The 22,982-nt window shown below is 44.6% G+C and overlaps 1 protein-coding gene and 1 long non-coding RNA gene across 2 annotated transcripts in view; one reads left to right on the top strand and one right to left on the bottom strand.

Moving 5' to 3' along the window:
- Positions 1-1,061: 1,061 nt before the first annotated feature.
- On the top strand, positions 1,062-7,551 carry LOC141574381 (uncharacterized). The gene is made up of 3 exons (XR_012501376.1): positions 1,062-2,342; positions 6,565-6,659; positions 7,413-7,551. It is a non-coding gene; the product is annotated as an uncharacterized LOC141574381 (long non-coding RNA).
- Positions 7,435-22,982, bottom strand: part of ADCY10 (adenylate cyclase 10) — a 68,266-nt gene continuing 52,718 nt past the window's right edge. Inside the window, exons 26-32 of the mRNA XM_074349776.1 lie at positions 20,528-20,732; positions 20,353-20,449; positions 19,734-19,849; positions 18,794-18,911; positions 16,677-16,872; positions 10,217-10,405; positions 7,435-9,641 (exon numbers count right to left, since the gene is read on the bottom strand). Coding sequence (XP_074205877.1) covers positions 9,480-9,641; positions 10,217-10,405; positions 16,677-16,872; positions 18,794-18,911; positions 19,734-19,849; positions 20,353-20,449; positions 20,528-20,732 — 1,083 coding nt within the window. The 3' untranslated portion in view covers positions 7,435-9,479. The remainder of the gene's footprint in view (positions 9,642-10,216; positions 10,406-16,676; positions 16,873-18,793; positions 18,912-19,733; positions 19,850-20,352; positions 20,450-20,527; positions 20,733-22,982) is intronic.

A 22,982-nucleotide genomic window follows, 5' to 3' on the forward strand; every position in this document is an offset into this window, starting at 1 on the left:
CCGCGACTGATTCCCTCCCTCCCCTTTTGCCTAAATTCATTGCCCAGTTCAACTAGTTCAGCCAGGTGGTCAGTCTCCTCCGCTCTAGGGGAGGGAGCAGATCGTCATCTACACCTTGTGGTCTAGGCTGATCTGATTTATATTTCGCGGTCACCACCGAGCCAGACACTGGCCTCACTGGGACTTCTAGTGAGGGATTTCTACGACCTCATCCCAATCTTCTTCCTCATCAGTGCTCTCAGGAGGGCCCTACACTTTGAGGTCCCCACCTGGACCGGCTATGACCATCCGGACTCTGTCAGGGAGGCCTGGGGAGGCTGCTTCCCCTTTCGCTGGGCCACATGGTGGGCTAATGTCTCTCACTTCCCATCTTGTTCCCACAATCCAGCCACTGACACATCTGCAGTTTTGATTTGGGCTAGCCTAGTGTTTCTTTTGAGGGCTTTTTTTTTTTTTTTTTTTGGTGGTGGTGGTGAAGTAATTAATTAGGTTTGTTTAATATTTTTTGTTAATGGAGGTACTGGGGATTGAACCCAGGACCTCATGCAGGCTATGCATGTGCTCTACCACTGAGCTATACCCTCCTCTAGATGCCTAACCTTGGCTTTGACCACTAGCTCAGTACCTGTGGCCTTTCTTAACATAGCAAGCAACGGCCAGCCCACAGCTGCAGCCACTGCCTTGTTGTCTAACCTCTTTTTTCCCGCTACAATAGAGGCCAATAGCTTTGCAATAAATACCCTTAGGGGTGTCTGTGAGTTCTCCATACTCTCTTGGTGGTCCTCATTCATCAAGGACAGCCGCCACGGGGCCCCACATGCTAGTGGACAGCCACCCTGGGATTCCCCCATGACTTTCCCCTTTCCCTTAATTCCCAGCATCTTGGTGTTCACAGGAGTTTCCTTGGCCTCCTGTCTGGCTTGACAATTGTTGGACTGCACCCCACAGGCCTGCAAGACCAAAGAAAGAGCTCAAAGGGACCAAAAGTAACATCAGTGGTTCATGGGAAAGGGGATCTTACCTGTCTGAAGCAAAGTCCTGGAGCGACACCCCACTGCGGACAACAGACAGCAGGCAGGACGGCAGCAGCCTTTGCTACCAGGGGGCGGGAGGGAGTAGGACGTTGCCAGTTGTAGGAGGAATTGACGTCAGGTTGGCTCATTGATTACCAGGGGGAACCAGGGGGAGGAGCAAGTCCCTCATAGCCCCCTGGTGCAGATTTTCCCTTAAGCAAACTAGCTGAGTGGAGCTGTTCTGGCCTAAAGGATTAGAACAATCATTGCTGATTGTTCTAATTGGGGAGGAAGGTGGGCAGGGCCAGGCAGGTGGGCAGTTACTGGTTAGGCTCCCTGATTAAGCGGGAAGGTCAGTCAGGTGTGCAGGGTGTAAATGAGGCGGAGACTGGGAGCAGGGGACCTACAGAGACCAAGAGAGCCGCCACCTGGAGTGGCCTGATCATACAGTGGGCTTCCCCACACACGTTTTTCTGGTATATTCAAAGTTTTTTATTATGAAGAATTTCAAACATGCACAGAAGAAAGAATAGTAAAATCAACTTTCCTACTCGCATCCTCAATAATCACCTCATCCACCCTTTTTCCCTTTCTCCTCTGTTCTGATTCATTTTAAAATAAATCTCCGGGGTGGGGGTGTAGAGCTCAGTGGTAAAGCGTGTGCTGAGCAGGCACGAGGTCCTGTGTGCAATCCCCAGTGCCTCTGTTTAAAAAAATAATAAATAAATAAGTCTCTAAATCGTATCCATTCACCCCCTACGTTCTTTGACGTGCATCTTTTTAAAAATATGGTCATTTTCTTACATAACCATAATGTTTTGTGACATTCAGTAGAAACATTAAAAAAAAAACATGTTTAAACAAACAATGCCTTGATTTCCTCTAATACTCTGTTCATACTCAAATTCCCCCTTGTTTCAAAAATGTCATTTTTCCAAGTGGTTTCTTCAAATCAGGATCCAAAGATGGTTCCAGTAAAGATGTCTTGCCTGTTTGAAAAACAAAAATGAGACCACGATGCTGTGCAGTTTCTCCCCTTGGCGTTGTCAGAGCAGCTTGCATGTGAGCATGGAAAGAACTAGGCCATCATTATTAACACCTGTGGGGCCTTCACTTGTATAGATGCGCCATAAACCGGGTCTGGATATTTAGGTTGTTTCTGATCGTCTTGTTTTTTGTCTATTACAGGAGGTCCTGTAATTGTCGTTTGTCCAGTGTGAACTATTAAAGAAAAAAAAAGCCAAATGCAAATCACTTGCAGCCACAGAAAAGTAGCTCAGGATGAGAGACAAGTCCCCCTGGACCTTGGAAATGGGATCTAAGTCTGAGGTTGGCGATCGAGCTCCCCTCCCCTCCTCACATCCTTCCAAAGCCATCTGTGGGGCAGTCGCTCTCAAGTCCAAGTCAGGTTGTAAGGAAAACAATGGGGGCGGAAGGCAGGAGGGCGCTCTAGAAACTCCGGGGGCCCTGGCTATGTTTACAGGGAAGGAAGCACAAATCTTTCAAGCTCGGAGTCCCAGGGGAGCTGTGGCTTCTAGTGTGTTTCCTCCTGCAGACAGGATGTTGAACTATTGTCCCTTCTTGGCTCAGGGTTTGGATTTGATTGTCCATTCATTTCTTCACTGTGGGCTTTGTGGACCTGGCCTTTCTTGTTCCAGAAAGTTCTGGGTTTTTTGGTTTTGTTTTTTTTTTAATCTCCCAACATCTGGGAAGAGGAGGTCAGACAGGTTTAATAGTCTCACATTTGCTTTCCAGCCCTGCCCTCCAGTGCTGTGTGGCTAACACATTTGTGCTCATTTTGTCCTTTGGGGCATTAAGTCATTTCAGACATGGGTACCTGAGTCACTGCTCTGCTGTGGGTGCAGAGGATGTGGCAAAGCTAAGGCTGGTTTGCTTAAAGCTGAAGTTTTCCTTCCTCTGATAAGGACTCTGTGGACACTGAGCTTTGAATATAGATTCATTCTTGGTTCTTTCTCTTGCTTTGAATAGAGTTTTTTTGGGGGGGGGTGTATTTGGTTTTGTTTGTTTTTAGGTAGAGTTTCTTTCAACTAGATGAAAGAAACAAAAAAATCTAAACTTACTTTGTTGGGAATCGCTTAAAATGTACAACAGACCCAGAGGAATGTGGATCATTTTGCAAAACCCTGTCTTTGCTCTTGCTGGCCCAGCAGAACCCCAGAGGCCTTGTTTATAACATGCCTGGATGTTCCCATCTGTGTAAAAAAAAGCCCTGGCCTTTTTTATGTGTAAGCCATTCCTAAAGGAAGTAGGTCTGGCAGAAGGGGAGATGGCTCTGAAAAGCTTGCTGGAGGATCTTGGTCCCAAAGAATGTAAAACATCTGTGGAACACAAGCATGCTGGCAGCCCGCAAGTGCCACGCTGCTCCGCATCCTTTCTCTGAGGCAGCCAACCTGAGCTCCCAAGGTAAAGGATATGAGCCAGCATTGCATCATCAGGAAGGAGCATACACTGCAGAGGGCGCAGCGTGAATCCACGGACACAGGACACCTCAGGACACGCCAGGCTCTCAGACAGCAGGCTGAGCTCATGATTTAATGTTGGCTAATTGAGGTGGAGTAAGAGAGAAAAAAGCCCAAGGGGGAAAAGTGAAGTAAACCTAGGAGCCGAGCTAGCACTTGGCTGGAAATAACCGGCCTCCTTCCATGTCCTCTCTAAAAAAATAACCATAAAAGAAAGTGAAAGATTTGGGTTCGTTGTAAATTTTCTATTTCAATGCATTTCAGGCTTTTAGATTATGACTCTTCCAGGGCCACCTGTCAGGCCTCCTCCTCCCTGTCAGCCTGCTTGCATTAAAGTCATTGCAAATGCAATCCCTTCCTGTAGAGGCAAAGGCCTGGTAAAGCAACCGAGCTGCTGTATGACCGGGGCATTAGACTAACATCTGCTTGGTTATGAAGCACTAGTTTGACATCCTGGAATCACATTAACTGGAGAAATACATATTGGCAAGAGGTTCAGCCTAAGTGGCCTGCTATATTTTCTCTTATATATTAGTAATTCCCCTTTGATCCAAGCTGGTATTATTTTCTGCCATACTAATATCCCAGTTCAAGCTTCAGTGGATCTGTTTTCGCATTTTAAGGTTAAAGCCTTTATTGTACTGTCCTATTATAATAGCCACTGGCCGCATGCAGCCATTAATTTAATTAAAATTAAATTTAAAATTCAGATCTTCACGCTAACCCCATTTCAAGCACTCCGTAGCTATGTGTGGCAGTGGACCGTGCAGATAGAATATTTCCCTCATCACAGGAAGTTCTGTTGGACAGCAACAGTGTAGACCAGGCAGGAGTTGTCAAACTTTTGGATAGTTGTGCCAGGTTACACACACACATGCTCACAGCATCTCCCCACACCCTTCTGAGGCATGGTGGGTAGGGAAGGGGCTACACCTCCCAGTGGTGGTCCTGGTGGTCGCTAGTCTCGGGCGGGTAGATAGAGTTACACTCCGTCACTCTCTCAGTCAACCTTTATTACCTACTGTGTCCCCTACACTGAGGGTGTGTAGGATGCAACTGTGAACAAGACAGAACATGCTGTAGCCTTCTAATGCTTGGCCCTATGCCAAGTGGGATACCAAGATGATGGGAGACAGAATCCCTGCCTTTGATGAGCTCAGAGAGGAGACAGCCCCACACCAACAGGTCCAGGCAGTATAGTGGGAGCAGCTCGGAGGAGGAAGGAGAAATAGCTGGGGAATAACAGGGAGAAACGAATGCACCTAACCCAGTGGTCAGGGAGAAGGTGCACTGGGGCAGAAGCATTTGAAAGCAAGATGGGAGAAGCCCACATGACTCTGGGAAAGACCATGCCGGTCGGAGGGACCAGCCCAAATCTTCAGGGTGGAAGAGACTGAGGCCGCTGTGATTGCAGCATTGGATTTGGTGGGGAGCCAGGCCTTGAAAGCCTTCCACTCCAGGCTAAGAAACTGGGATGTTGTCCTGAAGGTAAACAGGACTTTCAGCAGAGGAGCAACAGATGGGGATTTGCAGTTCGGCTAGCTTAGCCTGCCAGCTGGTGGAGGAGGGACATCTGAAAGTGAGCGGCCAGTGAATGACGTGGCTGCTGCCAAGCTCAGGCGGAGAGGACCGACCTGGGTTTTCAGCAGTGGTGGGGATGGAGACCAAGCGGAGGGGTCTGAGAAGTGTTAGGAAGAATGGTAAAGGGCATTGGCAGAAAATGATGGGCTGGGGGATTAAAGAGAGAGGAATCCTGCTGAGCAGTGACTGGTACCGTCAACAGAGATGGCAAACTGGGCCACGAGTAGGTGATCCGAAGGGGAGGCGGGGTTGAACGGTTGGAGCTGGGGAGGGCTGGGGTGAATATGATAGGCTGGATAGTCCAGGAAGCACGCAAGTGCTTGAAGCGTCCCAGTCCTTAGCTTACAGGACCTCTATCTATGTGTTTGTTCCTTTCGAACAGCCTCCTTGAAAAGCCAATCTCTGATTTTTTTTTTTTTTACCTCCTTTGATATCTTTCAAGTCAGAGCCCTTATCTCTATCTCCACTGTCCCTTCTTTATTGCAGGACATCCTATTCCAAGCTTGCAACAGCAACCATCTCCCAGCCTTCATCTTGGCCCAATTTACTTCCAATCCATTCTCAACAAGAGAGGATGGTCTTTCTAAACAGAAATGTGGTCCATGCACTTCCTCAGTAAAACCATTCAGTGACTCCTATGTCACTGGCAGGATAAGGTCTCTGGCCCTAAACCACCTGGCCCTCAAGGCCTTTAATGATCCAGATCCTACTGTCCCCATGTCCTCATGCACACGCCTCCCCTCACCTACTAGAGTTCTGTCCAGACCACATGGGAGAAGCCGGGCTCTCCATGGCCTCCAAACTTCTCCGGCACTGAATACCAGGTCCCACCATGGAAAGTCGTCACCTGGCTAAATCCTATTTCCTCTTCCCGGAAGCTTTCGAGAAACTTCTAAAGCCATATGAGGGTGCATACCTCTAGATTTGCTCTCTGGCTAACCCTGTGCAATGTCCTCCATAGCTCTGCATTTTAATTGTCTGTTTGTCCCTTCAGCCCCATTCTGAGTGCTTTACCTGAATTAACTCATACCTACCTTACAAGGTAAACACTATCATCGTCCCCATCTTACAAACAAGGGAACTGAGACACAGAGAGGTTAAAGAACTTGCCCAGGGACACAAATCTAGCATCTGGTAGTATGGAGATCCAATCCAGGGAGGCCTCAGGTCTGTAACTGTGTAAAGAAAAGAAAAACATTCCCTGCCATTCATTCCTGTTCTTCAAGGACTAAGCCATTAGCCATTGCAGTCGCCCATCAACAGTGAGCCTGGGAGGAACTGAGGATGGAGGAAAACAGGAAGCACTCTGTGCTTTGGTTTCTGGCCCTGGATGGTTAAGAAACATATTTATAGAAAAGTTTCAAAGACCCCCAGATTCTTGCATCTTCCCATACATAGAAAAGCACTAAAATCATTAATTTGAAATGTCTGTTCTTTGTGATTAGCAGTAATCTTTTTATGTTTGACCACATGTTTTTTTTTTCCCGCAGGAAAAAAGTTCTTATATGTCCTGGCTCCTCCCTTACCTCTCTGTAACAATTTCTCAGAGCTATCTGAGAGGCTGTCTCCTGCAATGCAGTCCTCGGTAAGACACTGAACAAACTTAACTCACAGCTCTTATGTTTTTTCCAACATATTAGGGGTGGGGTGGGGTAATTGGCTTTATTTATTTAGTGTGTGTGTTTTAAAAATCGACACCTATAACTACTTTGCAGACTGTTTCTTATTCATTGTTGTAACCCTAGTACAAAGCCTGGCTAGTACAGTGGATAATTAATTTTTGTTCATATAGTTTATTTGTTCCATTAAGTATTAGGTTCCTGCTTTTAAGAGTGCCTGTAAGAATTAACTTGAGATGATCAAATGAAACTATTCTTTAATTCACTAATGCACACTTTCTGAGCACTTACTACATGTCCAGGCACTGATCTTGAGATACAGAATGAGGAAGGAGGCTCTGCCCTTTAGGAGTTCATAGACTTGGGGAGGAGAGTTAGTTCAAAGGCTTATGCTGAAAGAAAGAAAGAAAGAGAGGGAGGGAGGAGGGGAGGAAGAGAGAGGAAAGAAAGAAAGGAAGGAAGGAAAGAGAGAGCAGAAAAGAAAAAAAGATCATCACTTCTCCATCACTCTCTGTTCCTGAAAGCTTCATGAATTATCTGCCTTCTCCTAAAAAGAATTCTAGCCAGAATCTACTTTCTCAGTGATGTTCTTGACAATGCTAGAAGCTTCCTGTAGGTAATGAGGGGAGTTGCTGTGGAGGCTGATGAGGTTCTAAGCACTGAGGCTGTGGGTCTGAAGACAAAAACCTGCAGAGCTTGACCAGAAACTCTTTCTTCAGCACAGCCATAGCAAAGAGCTGGTGCCGCCACCTGCTGGCCACAGAGATGCACCCAGGCCCCGCCGGCGGATAGGAGACTGAATGGCAGCCTGATGGGGCAGGAAGGGAACCTGTCACTACCCGCTGAGCTTAGAGGTGAGGACACCGACAAAAAGGTCCCATAACTGGTTTGTTTTGTAGTTGGGGCCCGAAGCCAAGTTCAGGATTCCCGTAAAGCCTGATGCCCGCTCCTCTGGATTCAGACCCATGGAATGTAAAATCTTTAAATTTCAGTTTGGCCTTTTCCTCCTGCTTCCTCTGTTCTCTCTCTTTGCTCAGTCCTTGGGGAACGACCTCACTGCACTTCCAGTAACAGCCTGTCCTCCCGATGCCTACCTCCTCCCAGTCTGAGCTTTGGCTTGGTCGGAAGCCAATAAAGTGACGTGAAAGAAGTTTCTGAAGTTTTGGAGGATGGAGGATCGTGGACACAGCCCAGCCCCCAGCGTCTCACTGGAGGACTCCATCTGGGAGGAGCTAGGAGTGCAAGTGGGAGGGTCTGCCCGGGAAGGGGGTGTGGGCTGGGGGTCTGGAGGCAGCTCCTCACTTCCAGGACAGCGCCGCCTCTGGAGAGCGGACCCCCAGGCCCTTGGCCTACATCTCCTAGGAGCCCCATGTCACACACCTCTCTGCTAAAGGCCAAGCGTTGCTCACACTTGTCTCCTCGTGTGCACACCCGCTCTTACACACTCACCCATTTGCACCCTGCTTGCACTCTACTCACACCCAGAAGGGACAGTGTAACCGAAATGACTTCAGGGGCAGTTCAGCCAAGCTTCTGCGATGCCTGAGTTTTGTATGTGTTACTCTCTTCACCATGTTCCGTTCGCTGTGTCCACACTTCTATTACATGATTCCAGTGAAATACGGACTAAGTAAGGTTTAGTTGTGTGTCTGTTTCCTCTCTGGACCTACGGGCCTACCAAGGTCCAGAATTGCGGCTTTTATGTCTTTGTATCTCAATCTCTGGTACCTCATCAATGCCTGATACATGGTGATTAGTCAAAAAAAAAAATGTTAATTGAATGAGTAAATAAGTGAATGAATAAGACGAATGATATACAAAATAATGAAGGTAATTAGAAAGCAAGGAGTTTTTTATGTAGCACATGGAACAAGTATGCAAATTCCAGGATGACAGCTTTGAAGGAGACAATATTTACATGAAGTTTAATATATGATGTGTTTATGTTTAAAATCAGTCATCTGTCCTGGGTAAAGAAGTTGCGGTGAGTGGTATTCCACTGTCTATATATTTATATACATATAATGCAGAGAGGGGCTGAATCTAACATGTTCCACTTGCATCCTCAGAATCACAAAATACCTACAAAAACTGTTCTTTCTGCCAATGAAGAGAGACAGTAACTGCAGGTGGCTCTGGGGGCAGCTTCTCCAACATCTGGGAAATGAAGTTGCATGCTATCACTTTGCTAAATACAGAAATATATAAACTCTCAGCATGCAAAAGATACCTACATGAAAATTACTAATATTTTCATTTTTTAAAAGTTTATTTCCATAGATATTTGATGCATGTGGTTACAAGGGCTTTGGAGGCTGCAGTCAAGCAAGATGAAGATGTGTCTTTTCAAATCTTGCCCTTAGGGACCATGATGAGAATTTGCTATTTGTAATCTCGGGCTACATACAAAAGATTGAACAACTGGACATTTAAAAATAGCCATTTTCAGTTTAATAGATTAACTAGAAGGGCATCAGTTGTACGATGTACCATTTTGATATTAATATTTTTTGATCTGATACAATTTTGCATGGGCAGAAATCAACAGGTTAAGTGAGAACAACATGAAAGGCAAAGGGAATTTGTGTAAAGCTGAGAAAGTAGAGCATGGACACTGCTGACCCTTTCCGACCCTCCGGAAAGAGGAGAAACCATGTCTGGTTCTGTGTCTGGAACTGAAGGGAGTATGTAAGGACCCAGAGGATGCTGGCTACAGAGACAGGTTAATAACAGATCATCTCAAGAGAAGGAGTCTTACTAAAATCTTTGCTCTCTTTCACGAAACGTTAGAAAGGATTGTCCAGGATATTAACTCGCATCAGGAATTTGTTTTTTTGAATATCCTGCATGTTGACCTTGCCTGATACAACTTTTTCCCATGAGGGGAGATTCAAGACTGTTTGAAGCCACTGGTCTTCGGTTAACTCAGAGCTTGAGTACCACCATTCCTGAGAGGAGAGACAGAGAACACAGAATTCATCAGTGCTCTTCACCTTGCGTGGTCAAGAGTGGTCCAATACCATAAGTGGACAGATGTCCTTGAGCGTTTAAAACCAGGGGAACCCACAGACAAGAAAAGAACTTTGTTGCCCAAACCAGGATACTGACACATGACTCTAAATAAACACATAAAGTGTACATCCATTCACTAATTCTGCAAATACTGAGTAGAAGGCACTGTGTGAGGGACTAAGTGGTTTCTGCCTTTTAAGAGTTCACATTTTCAAGAGGAGACGAGACACGCACAAGAATGTAACACACAGTGGAAAGCGGTGAGGGCCACAAGAAGGCAGAGATCCTGCTAAAGGGGGTTTGGAGGAGGAGGCGATCCCACGGAAACTCAAGGAGGAGGGGAGGTGTGACTACCCGACCTATGGACATGTCATCCCTTTCAGTAAGAGCCCAGAAGGGCCCACGATGGCCTCCCACATCAGGTGAAACCCAGCAGGCAGTGGGCTTCTGGGGCTCCTTGGCCTCCCCCGCGAGCACCCGTTTCCCCAGCTTGCTGGCTGATGGTACATACTTTGCTCATGTTCAGCCAGCATTTCTCCAGCACGTTCCCCTGTGTTTCACAGAGCTGTAAGGCTGTGCTCAGGAAGAGGTTGCAGTTCTGCCCATCCCCCATCAGTATGCAGACATAGGCCATCAGGTGGTAAAGCCTTGGGTAGAAGACAGGCCCGGTGGTGTTTTGAGCCATCAGACTCTCCAAGTTCTAAAGAAAAAGCAACACATCAGAATCAGAAAGGGGACCCTGACTGCAGAGATTTTTAACTTCTCAGATGATCTGGGGTCATTTCAAACATATAAGCAACCAAGTGAAAAAAGCATATGACAGAGACACACATAGAAAGTAGTGGAGACTAGATGGTGAAGGTCAGGTGGAGTAGCCCCCTGGTCTACCCAGACCAAGAATGTGATATGGGTGGGCTCATTAACCCTTCTCGGTAATTACCTTTTTTTTTTTTTTTTTTTTTGGAAAGCCCTAATTAAAGAATTGTTCTTCCCTGCTGGTGACATTTGCTAGCTTGGGTCTTTAGCTAATGATACATCTACCTGTCCTTTGGGGGTCACTACTCTGCAGCTGAGTTCCTGTTCCTTGTGTTGACACACTCCACCATTCTAAATCAACATGTGCACTTAACAGTGTTATTTAAGATTTAATAAGTATTGTATCAACATTCATGGGATGAAGAGGGATGGGAGCTGGTGAGACAGGGGTTTTACTTATCAGGCCTGTGGTATGCATATTTGTCAAAGAGCTGCACACAAAAAGGAAAGAAACTTTTCACAGAGACACTTACAATGTCCTTATACGTTTCCTCGGGAATGAGAGAAAAGCCAAGGGCTTTCTAGACTGTTCAGGGCTCAACCTCCTGGCCCCAGGTAAACCTGCCTTAATCTGTCTCCTTCAGCAATCACTTTTAAAAAATGAAACTGAATCCCCCTAAAACTGAGTCCCCCTGCTGAGTTCATGGTCACCCTCTCTATCCCAAACTTCATTCTCTTGCTTGTCCTGCCCCCTGTTCCCCTCAGGATTGGGGAGTATCAAAGAAAGTTGGGGGTGGGGTTGAAACCAAGCAGGACCCTCCCACGTACAGAAGCCCATGTGCATCCCCGTTTCTTGTTTGTAGAAAAAGGCTTTGGTCTCCTAGGCCATCTCTGAGTTCCAAAGAGCAGACTCAAGCAGTTACTAATTACATAGGTGAGAGAATGCAGAAAAGCAGTCAAGAAACCACAGTTCAGTGATAAAACTAGTTTCTAGTTCCACCTGAAGGGATATAGATACAATCTGATGCAGATCTTTGAGTTGTTCTACAGGAACTAAGACCCTGCCCAGGTAGAGGATGGTGACTACATGCTGACCACAAGTGCATAGACCCCAGACTGGTCAGAAGGTTGATGATTAAGATTCCCCGAAACACCACCCTGTTACCTCATCACTAGCCAATCCAAAGAAAGTCATGCACCCCACCGGCCCTCACTCCAAATGTTACCTTAAAAAATCCCTCCCTGAAAGCCACTGGGGGAGTTCAGGAGTTCTGAACATGAGCTGCCCGTTCTCCTTGCAAGGCCCTACAATAAACACTGTACATTCCTTCACCACGACCTGGTGTCAGTAAATTGGCTTTGCTGCATGGCGGGTAAGTGGACCCAAATTCGATGTGGTAACAACAACAAAAAAAATTTTTTTCTTTTGATTACCAAAGCAATATAAGTTAATTTCCAAAATGTAAGGAATTATACTTCAACTGTAAAAAAAAATGTAGAGACTGGAAATGGGAGGAAAAAAGGAGAAAGAAACAAAACTCCCAGAATTTAGGGAAATAATGAGGATTGGAAAAAAAAAAAAAAAGAACCACTCATAACCCTAACACCTAAAAAAGAAATACTTTTGGCTTTTGGATACACACTCTCCCACTTTTTAATTTCTCTGCTGTGGGCAGGGAATATTGCCCACCACCCCAGTTCTACAAGAACCAAGCCATTAGCCACTGCAGCCACCCACCAGACGCATATTGGCCCTAGACAGTTAAGATGCATATCTAAGGAATAAATTCAGTGAACCTAGATCCTTGCCTCTTCCATACATAGAAAAGCGCTAAAATCATTAACTTGAGATGTCTGTTCTTTGTGATTAGCATAGGGTCCACAGACATCTGGCAGATCCTTGCTCTAAGACCCCTCAAGCATCCAGTGCTGCCCTTTAAAGGTAACAAAGAACGTTCCTTTCTTAATACCTACCTGCCTTAGCTGAACTAACTACTCTAGACAATGATCAACTTCACAATGACCGGAAACCAAGCCACCAGGGGCGGTCACAACCCCCTACCAAAATCCCTAGCCCTACCCTTTCACGACATCCTCCCTTCCCTGTTACTTCAACATCAGCCTGATCACGCACCCGCACCCTGTGACCCTCTTCGTGCCGATGTCATGTAAGCACAAGGATTTAAAGGTCACCCTCCCTTATAAAAGACCTCAGCAGCCTACCGTTGGAGTGCACAGATATCTCTCGCCAGTGGCCCACTGTTGCCTATAGCAGCACACTTAATAAACTCCTTTTCTATTTTCATCCTTTGTCTTTGGTAAATTCTTTTACCATCTGTGCACTGACCCACCAAATCCCAGGACAATTAGTTATCTTCTGGCGTTTTCCCCAGCAAAAATCTCCTCCATATCCTGGCTCCTCCCTTACTTCTTCAGAGCAGTTACTCAAGAGTTAATCTGAGAGGCTGTCCTCTGGGCTAGAGCTGTGGTCCTCGGTAAGACCCCCAAATAAAACTTAACTTGCAGGTTTTAGGTTGTGACACTGCCTGTCACTTACACACACTCACACTCTCGTGCTCATACCCACCGTAAATGGGGTCATACTCATCACCCATAGGATAACATTTTTTTCCCATTTAGCATCATGTTATGAACATTTTCCAATGACATGATTATTTTTTATGAGGTTTCATAAATTCAAATGCTGACAGAAGCCAGGCAAGTAACATAAACAAGAGGCTGAATGTGACAAGATAAGAAACAGAGGGGATTATGTCATACTGGAGGGGGCATGCCCTGTCACCCCTTGTCAATTCCAGCCAATAGCTGACCTTTAGGATTGGGGCCTGGAGTCACCAGATGCTCCAATTTTTAAAAGAAGAGTCAGAAATTCAGATTTTTTAATGTGAAAATATCCCAATATTTAAACATACCATTTCTGACTTAACCAGTATTTTTGAAGGGCATATAGTTTTTATTTTCCTTTAGTTTTTTTTTTCTAATACTATAAACCTGAGATGAACATCTTTATAGATAAATTTTTGTTTGCCATCTGGTTATTTCTTTAGGGTAATTACTAGGAGGAGAATTAAATGATGTGCAAAATTTGAAGATGCTTATGCATTTTGCCAGAGTGCTCTCTAGAAACTTTACGAGAGTCCTTCAGAGCATGAATGTGACATCTCTCATATCTTTGCTAATTTGATGGTTAATAAAACAATGCCTTATTCTTTTATTGCACTTACTTCAATATCATAGAAATGAAATTGAAATGTTGAACTTTCCTGACAAACCTATTACGTGTTTATCTTGTCTATCATTATTTATTCAGGAAATTAAACATCTCTGTGCATCCAGGCAGGACCTCGTGGGGCCTTCCCAGAACAGACCCCTCCCTCCATGTCCTCTGCCTTCCCCTTGTTTGTAGGAAAGCTGTAGTTTCCCAGGGCTCCCCTGAGTCCCAAAAGCCTGGCTGTAGAATTAATGATTGAGAGGATGTGAACACACAGTGACAAAAATGGCAGTTGGGCCAGGAGAACTGGTAAGAATTTAAACAATAAATCAGCCATGTGGCAGTCACAGAATCATTAGTTCCTCTGTGAAGTACCTAGATAACAGTATCTGATGCACATTTCCTGAGTTGCTTCACAGATGCTAAAACCCCCACCAAATGGAAGATGTTAACTACTTGATGATCAGGAGCACGTATCCTCCCCACCCCCATCTCCTGGAGCCTGAGGATTGATCACGTTGACCCCTGCGACACCGCCCTGTTACCTCACCATCAGCCAATCAGAGAACGGTGCACGAGCTGATCACATACCCTGTGACTCCCCTCTCTCACCTGGCATTTAAAAATGCTTTCCTGAAACCCATCGGGGAACTGGGGTCTTTTGAGCACTGGCTGCCCTGGACTCCTTGTCTGGCACCTTACGCTGAACACTGCACTGCCCTTCACCACAACCCGTGTCAGTAGATTGCCTTTACTGCACACGGGCAAGCGGACCCAAGTTTGGTTCGGTAACGTGTACAAGGCACTGTTCTGTGTACTGTGCAAGATACCAAGTCTGATTTTGTGTTCTTGTATTCTTTTGATTCTCCACTCCCACCACTCCCTCCCATTCCCGGGCTTCCCACCCCCACCCGCTTCTGGAATTCAAATCACACGTTCCTTGAGTACAGTGTCTTACTCATCTTTGTTGTAATCCCAATAGCACGTATTGTGTTTTTCACCTGTACTGTCTTTGGGAGAGGTGAGTTTTATCACTTTACTACTCATTAAATAAAGAGGCGCTTTCTTTTAACTGCCAGCTAATCTATCTACCTAGATTTTCATATACCAGTTTGTCCAAAAGTGTGGTACCCCTTTACTAGACCTCAATCAATATTTAAAAGTGATGATGACAGTCAAACTCACTTGTCATATGTAACAGGCCTGGTATTTGAAAGAAGAGAATGTTGGAATCAATTAAACCATGTTTAAGATGACAAAAAAAAAAATCTGCTTTTTTTCTGAACAACAGAAAGTGAGGCGTGTTTTAAGTCCCTCATAAGTCATTTTCTTAAGGAAAGACCTTTGCTCTATCAAATTACATGAAATAAACTCCATAATACGTAATAATCACATAAAACAAAATGACATTTTATGCCACCAAGCAATTTCCGTCTTCTGAGTGAGAGCCAGCAGAATGCTTTATGAATCAGAAATATAAAGACAAGTTCTATGCCAACGAGCACATACCTCCAGGCAGTGACGACAATGAACTTGTGTGTTTTGGGGGCAGGGAGGTAAGCTGCTGTGAGCAAGCCGCAGGAAGAGGTGCTGAGGCTGAGCGTGGTGGGAGAGTGGTAGAGAGTAGGCTCCCACCTGGGCAAACTGAGGGCTTTTCTACCCAGCGGGAGTGAAAAGGACCCACCCCATAACAATGCCTCAGACAATTAAATGAGCTGCTACACGTCACTGGGCCCAAGATGCCTTGTTTCGAAACATTTTAACAGCTCTGAAACAGGGATGTGCCTTAAAATCGTCAGCACCTGGATTCTGCCAACAACCTGAAGGAACTTAGAAGCAGGTTCTTCCCTAGATCATGAGAACGTAGCTCAGCTAACACCTTGATTTTATCCTTGTTAAGATCCTAAGGGGGAGGGCATAGCTCAACTGGTAGAGTGCATGCTTAGCATGCAGGAGGTCCTGGGTTCAATCCCCATGACCTCTTCCAAGAATAAATAAACAAACCTAATCACCCACTTCCCGCAAAAACAAAGACCCCAAGCAGAGCGCTCAGCCAAGCCTGTCCAGACTTCTGACCTGCTAAACCGTGAGATAGGAAGTGATGCTGTTCAAGCTGTTTGTGGTGCTTGGAGACACAGCAATAGAAAATGAATACACCTGCACTCAGCCTTTAACAGGACAAGGCAAACAGGCACCAAGGCGACCAGAGAGGTCCAGCCCTTCATTCTCTCGGGGTGGGGGTGGGGTTGCCCATGCTGGGCTATGAGCTCTGGGAGGCAGGCACCAGGATTAATTTGCTTTCCCTTGTACCCCAGCACCTAGTACCTGGTGCTTACTATCTAGCAGTTGAATATTTAAAATTTCTGTGCACAGAAGACTTCTCTTCCAAGATATTTATCTCAGCAACAGCAGCAAAGTACTACAGAAAAGTTCTATCTAAGAATACCTTGGCAAGATCATCTAACAGTACATCTACAAGATAAAATACTATGCTTCCTTTTAACTAACGGTGTAGAAAGCAATTTAACAACAGGAGGTTATTCATAAATACGTCTCATTTAGTAGCAAGTTTAAAAAATGGAAATGCATGCACACACGTAGAAGAAAACTTGAAAAATGATTCCTCAATATGTAAAAAGTGGTTAGTAACCTCTAATGGAAAATAATCTGAGAAAGGAATATGTATGTATGTATGTGTGTATATGTATAACTGAATCACTTTGCTGTACACCTGAAACTGACACAACACTGTAATAATCAGACTTCAGCCAAAGAAAAGGGAGAGAGAGAAAAAAATATGTAAAAAGTGGTTGTCTCTGAGTAGTAAGGTTATGGGCAATTTATATTTTCTTCTAATTTGGGGGAGAGAGTTGCACTATAAGCGTGTATAACTTCTGTCATCAGAGAAAATAACTGTCAGAGGCGGTAGAGAAAAATCCACATGAGGAGTGACTTATCCTGGGGACCAGAGAATAGGCCTTACCTTGAGTATGTCGACTCCAATGTCCTGAGCATTCTCAGATTGTTCTTCAATTTGCTTTTGAAGGTAGAGAACTTGCCCTTCCATGTACCTACAGATGCTGACACAGTAAAGAGCTGTGGGGGTTCTTCTTGACACGAGACTTTTGGCTCTATTGGAAAAGACCTGAAAGTTGTCCCATTCCTGAAGTCTGGCATACCTGTACCACCACAGAAGAGTAAGAAAAATCAGTAGCATCCTTGGAATGGGCTGGATTTCTGAAATGGGTCTCTCTGGAGGTACCTGTGCCTCTGGAAGCCTGCCACTGACCAATTCAGGGAAAATAAATAGTTTTTTGATGATTTGATGTGAATAGAATTGGGGGGAACACTTGGGCAATGTTAGCCATCATTTATTCAACTCTTTGGACTCTTTAAAATGTGAAGCAGATCAGACACTTGGAGCTATTCACTCTGAGGCTTGAAGAAATTGCTCTGATTCCAAAGAGAGAGCACCTAGGCTACACTAGACTACTCAAAGTGTGGGCCACTGCCTGGTGTCCTCAGTGTCATCTGAGTGCTCTTGAGAAATGCAAACTCTCTGGTCAAATCCAGATCTACTGAATGAGACAGACTCTGGGGATGGGGCCAGGAAACTGAGTTAATAAACTCCGCAGAGGATTCCTACGCCCATCAAATGCGACCAGCATTGGCCTGGGCCACAGCTGTTGAGAGAACTCCTCTGGTGAGATAGAGCGGAATAAGAAATGAGGACGCATTTTGGACTTTACATCCCTTGAACTTTTAACTCACACGGGCAAGTTAATTTGACATTGAACTTTACTTTCTTTTGACTTTAACTGGCAAGGGCGTTTGAGGACTTTCATTTCTCCCAATGAATTTTATAGTAAGAGGAGATTTCTGTTCAAATTTGGAACTGCTCTAGTTTGCAGGACTTTATATTGGAATGTTTTCATATTGTCATTGAATCTTAGCACAAAATCTCTAAATACTGGACAACACAGTTGCCTGTACAATTTGAGGTGTGAAGTAGAAGAGGGAATGACTTAAGTCCTTCAATTAATGTTCTGGAGCCTGACTCCTGACCTACTTCCTTGAAGCTGAGGCCCCAGCTGCAGGCTTATTGAGTTAAAAATGTAACAGGGTAAAGATGCCAACACCTTGATCTTGAACATCTCAGCCTCCAGAACTATGAGAAAACAAACTTCTGTTGTATAAGATACCCGGTCTATGGGACGTTGTGATGTACACCAGAAATTGACACAGTGTAACTGACTGTACTTCAATTAAAAAAGAAAGACAGAAAGAAAAAATTTAACAGGTTAGAGAGATTCAGCCTCAAGCTTAATGGGTTCGTGAGGTACAGGAGGCCTGCTTCTCCCACCCTCCTGAAGTTCCCCTCTATGTGAGGTAGCTCCACGGGGGCAAAGCACCTCATCTCTTTCCCAGTCTTGCTCCCTCCCCCAACGATGAGGAGTGACTCAGTGACTTGGATGATGACTTTGGGGGAGGAATTAGGCAGCTGCACCTTGGTAGCTATCCCTCTTCTTCACTTTGAGAGCCAGAGAGACCAACAGAGGGCATGGCACTGCCTGCCTTGAGGGGGCTGGGATGGGGATGGAGTTTCCTAGAACTGCCTGCTGCTGATGGGTAAATCTAATCCTGGGATTCAATATTAGGAAGCCCACCTGCCTGCAGATCTAAGCCATATCCTACAGCATCAGCTTAATCACCAATGATTATGATTAGATCTTGGGGGAGGGGGCAAGTAGTGCTAATTATGAGTCTCCCTCAAACCCCAGCACTTCTCAGAAGCAAGGACTCCTTTTTCTTATTCATCGCTGTATTACCTCAACATGATACGCATGTAATAAATGCTTGTTGCACTGAATACAATGGAAGTGGGATGGCTTTTCTGGCCTTGGTTGAGAGGGATGAACTAGGTGACCCTTAAGGTGTCTTTCAGTGTAAATCCACTCTGTCACCTTCAGTCTGCCTCACGTATAAATTTAAATTACTTTTCCTTTCTTTTCTTTTAAAAAAAAAAAATCTCAGGAGATTCAACATTTCAGGATTCAACATTTCCAAGTTTGGGGACTTGGGGTTGTAACACATTGTTACCAGATAGCAACACACGAATAAAGTCCCAGGAGGATTCCACTCTGAAACTTGAGGATCCTGTTGTCTTCATTTTGATATACGAATTCCAAACATTCTTCAAATGTCCTATAAACAAAGCCTGAAAAAGAGAGAAACAGGAGAGCCTGGCTGGTGGATGGAGGAGAATTTTCCACCGTCTCTGATGACTTTATGTATCCAAAGGGTCCCCTGGATTACATCAACCAGGTGACTGCACTGCCCTGTGTTGGCGGAGTCCCTGCTTTTGTGGAAGCTGACACATGTACGATAGAATGCCACAGTATTAACTGAGCAGGAGTGGGCTTTAAACCAACCCTCCCTGCCTGAGACTGAGGAATCAGCCTCAGTGCAGGCTGGGACTTCGTCTTCCCACCCATACTTCCCTCATTGGCAGTGATACCTGCATCCCCTTTGAAAATACCTGTCGGAAAAAGAATGCTCAGGTTGGCCCCTCTGGTTTATTATGTACCCTGAAGCCTTCCTACCCGGTGTCACCTGAAAGTTACCAGGGAAGAATTTGTTGTCCAAATCACCAGCAGCTACCAGTGCCTGGAACCCTCACATTAGCAGCCCAAACCTTCATTTTAAAGCATGAAGTCTCCAAGTCTATCCTGCTAAAAATTAAATTAAAAAAAAAAGTAGAAGGCACATACTGACAATATCAGTCAGTGTCTCTTGTGTGCAAATTAATCTGACACTTTTCTAACTGGCAGCTTAAATTCTAAATTCTCCTCCTTGCTGGTCCCTTAAAATCCTTGCACCTTCTAGACAGCTTCCTGAGCTCCAAACACCAGGCTCTTCCCCCTTCCCTGTCCTAGCCAGAAACCCAGTGGTCTCAAAGCCCCCACCCTGATAGTTGCCACCCCACACCTACACAAGTGTCATGCCCTCAGTTTCTTATCAATTCCAAGGCCGCGCTCACCAGAATAAAGCATGATGTCCAGGCAGATGAAATAGAAAAAGGCCTTGCTGAAAATGTGCTCTTCTGCTACAGAAAGATCCCACAGCCACCCCAGCACCTGGATCAGCTGCTTGTATCTACGGGAAAGGAAAAGTGGTGGGATTAAAACGTGGTGTGCGGGAGGTGAGGAAGTCCAGTCCTGGTCTCAGTCCTGCCCAGTGATTCGGGACCAAACGCAATCAGTTAAACAGACTTCAAACCCACTCCTAAATCTCAAATGGGCAATTTGTTCAAACTTTTCTTTCACAGACTTCTCTATCAGAGTGACCGCAGTCAGGCCATGTTGGCCTGGGTCTCTGGTCTTGGTTGCTGTCCTCGGGGCATTTGCCTTCCCTGTGAGACCGTTCCCTTTCTGTCACCTGTGACGGAGGCCTGATTTCCGCAGTGGGGGTGACTGTCTGACTTTCCTCCAGTCACTGGACCAGAGCGGTGGTTTCCAAAGGATGACGGTCATCAGTTACATCAGCTTAGGGTAAACTGTACTCCCTCCCCCACTCGATGCCAGGGTGAAGTGAACCCAGAACATTCCACTAATATGGCTTTCTTTCCCTAATTTTGGAACACACCTTAAGATAAATACCTGTTTTTCAAGAATAAGGATTTACTAAGCCAGCAGAGGACCAGACAGTGTTTGCTGGGATTCTGAAGCAATGCCCACATCTTGTGGGCTCGAGAGCCTGGGAAGAAAACAATGCCAGTCTATTTCTGGGCATTACTTGCGTTTGCACATCCCTTCTTGACCAGCCAGCCCTTACCTAAGTCAATGGCCAAGTCCAAGTCACCCATTAGGAGCTTGATGTAGCTAAGCGCATGGGCCACGTAGGTCACAATTTCAATGCTCTTGCGTTTCTCGGGGAGGTTGAAGATGTGCTCGATGGCCATGATCTCATATTTGAACCATGTGCCCTGGTAGCCAGCCAGATGGTGGTGCAGCGAATAGTCCAGGTAGGCCTTAATGATCTGAAATGGCAGCAGTGAGAGAAGGAGAGCAGGGCAAGACTGGGATGGAACCCAAAGCAGAAAGTCCAGGATATCATCCAACGCCTGCCAGTAAACAGGGATTTACGAAGCTTGGAAATGGAGCTGGACATTTGACCAAACCATGGGCCTCGACACAGAAATTAAGTTGAGTTTCTGCCACCTATTTAATGCATGATCCAGGACAAGCTCAATGGCCCCTTTTGCCCTCAGAGCATCCTTAAACAAAACAGAAGAATTTTAACTTGGAGGAAAAATAAAAGCAATATGTGGATATATGACTGCATAGCAAAAAGCCTGGAAGGATTCACTCCAAACTGTAAATAGCAGTTACATATTTGCTGGGGTTGAAGGAGAGATTTAAGAAGAGAAACTTTGCTTTTTACTGCATGTATTTCTGTGATGTTTAATTTGTTATAACAGCATGTGTTACTTTTGTTATTTAATAGCAAAGGAAGGTTGGTTTGGTTTTGTTTGATTTAAAACTATATATAAGGACTAATTCTAAACCTAATTGGGAGATTTAAGAGAAGTTGGTTACTCAAACAACTCTTTAAAATGATAAAGTTGCTTGGGGAAGGATGAAGGGAAAACAGTTCTTGCTAAAGTGACAGTTCATTATAAAAAACAAAAACAAAAATAGAATACATAGAAACTGCAAACAGGAGAAATACAGAATCCCTCATGGTAGAATGGTGGGGGAGGCATTTTGGAGAAGGGAACTTTTTTCTTGAAATTCCTCACATCGCAGAAAAGAAACAGTCCGAAAATTCTGTGTTATAGGCAAGTCTGTGGGTGCTTGTTAAACCACAGAGTGAATCTCAAGGAATTCCTTTATTCCTTGATTAAAACATGTTTCAGATAACCCTACCAGGAGGGAAGGAATTGTGGTGGAAGACAGGATCATTGGGCAAATGAAAAATCAGAGCTGAAATGAAGCCTAGTTCTTCTGGTATTTGGACCAAGAGAATTGAACCCAACTGAACTGCTTCACTTTATGAGAAAAATATAAAGCTCAGAGTTCTATGATTTGCCAGTGGTCACACCACATATAGGTGGAGTCCTAGAAACTTCCCTCTGGGCACTCATTCTGGTTCTTTCTCTAGGGAAGCATTTTCCCCAGCTCTTCTGACCTCAGTTACAGCCCTCTTGTTAACAAGTATCTTTTGATTCACTTTCCAATTGTGACTTTTCCATTTTAGTCTCCCTTGCGCCCCCCAACTCCATCACATTTTTAGGAGACAGCCCCAAGGGTGGAGGAGGAGTAAACCATTTCATTCAATAAATATTTGTCGAGTACCTACTATGTATTAGACACCATTCTAGGAACTCAGGGTGTAAACGAGAAAACAGGAACCCCCTTGGGGTCCCTGAGACCCTTTCAAAAACTACACAAAGAAAGCAAAGCTAGTTTCATGACATCAAGCGATTATTTGTGTCAGGAAAAAGACTGAAAGATCTTGAAATGGGCCAAAACAAACCAAAAAATTCAGTGGGTGTCCTGTCTAGCTCACTCATCAAGGTTGTCTCTGCCTTTCATTGTCTTTGGGCTGCTTTACAATTCTGCATGCAGTAGAAACCATAATAATGTAAATTATTCTTTTTCATAGAAACATAAGTGTTCAGTAGAATAGATTCTTGCCCTGTGACTAGTTATGCATCCATTCATAAATCAAATTCTCCTTGGGACCAGCTGTAACATCTTACTAGTTCTCTCACTAATTTTAATGAGCTCAGTAAAATCGTTGACGTGTTCTTTTTGTATTTGTGTGAGTCATGATTTTATCTTTTTAAAAAGAATTATCCTTTTACCTTTTCCTTTTTCACCCTCATTGTCTCAGAAGTACAATAAGGAGTCTTCCAGGGGAGAATTAAGTACAAGGGAGTGAAGGTAGGAGCAGATGGAGAATCCAGCTGTCTTCTGTGAAGTCAGACACTAAGATATTTGCAAAAATGAAGTACATACAATTCTCACTAAATTTTTTGTTTGGGGAAAATGAGTTTTTTTTTTTTTTTTCAATGAAGATGTTTATTATATTGATATGTAATGGGTTTATTTTCTTTAACAAATTATTTTTTTATTATCTAGTTTTTGTTTTTTATATGATAGTATCAATAGCTACAACCCATAGAAATAAAAGCCATGTGAGGTCCGCAATCATTAAGAGCATAAAGGGATCCTGGGACCAAAATGTTTGAGAACTGAAGGCTCGGCAGAACCAGCCAGCCAGG

The sequence above is a fragment of the Camelus bactrianus genome, chromosome 21 (genome assembly GCF_048773025.1).
Source record: "Camelus bactrianus isolate YW-2024 breed Bactrian camel chromosome 21, ASM4877302v1, whole genome shotgun sequence".
NCBI classification, from domain to species: Eukaryota; Metazoa; Chordata; class Mammalia; order Artiodactyla; family Camelidae; genus Camelus; species Camelus bactrianus.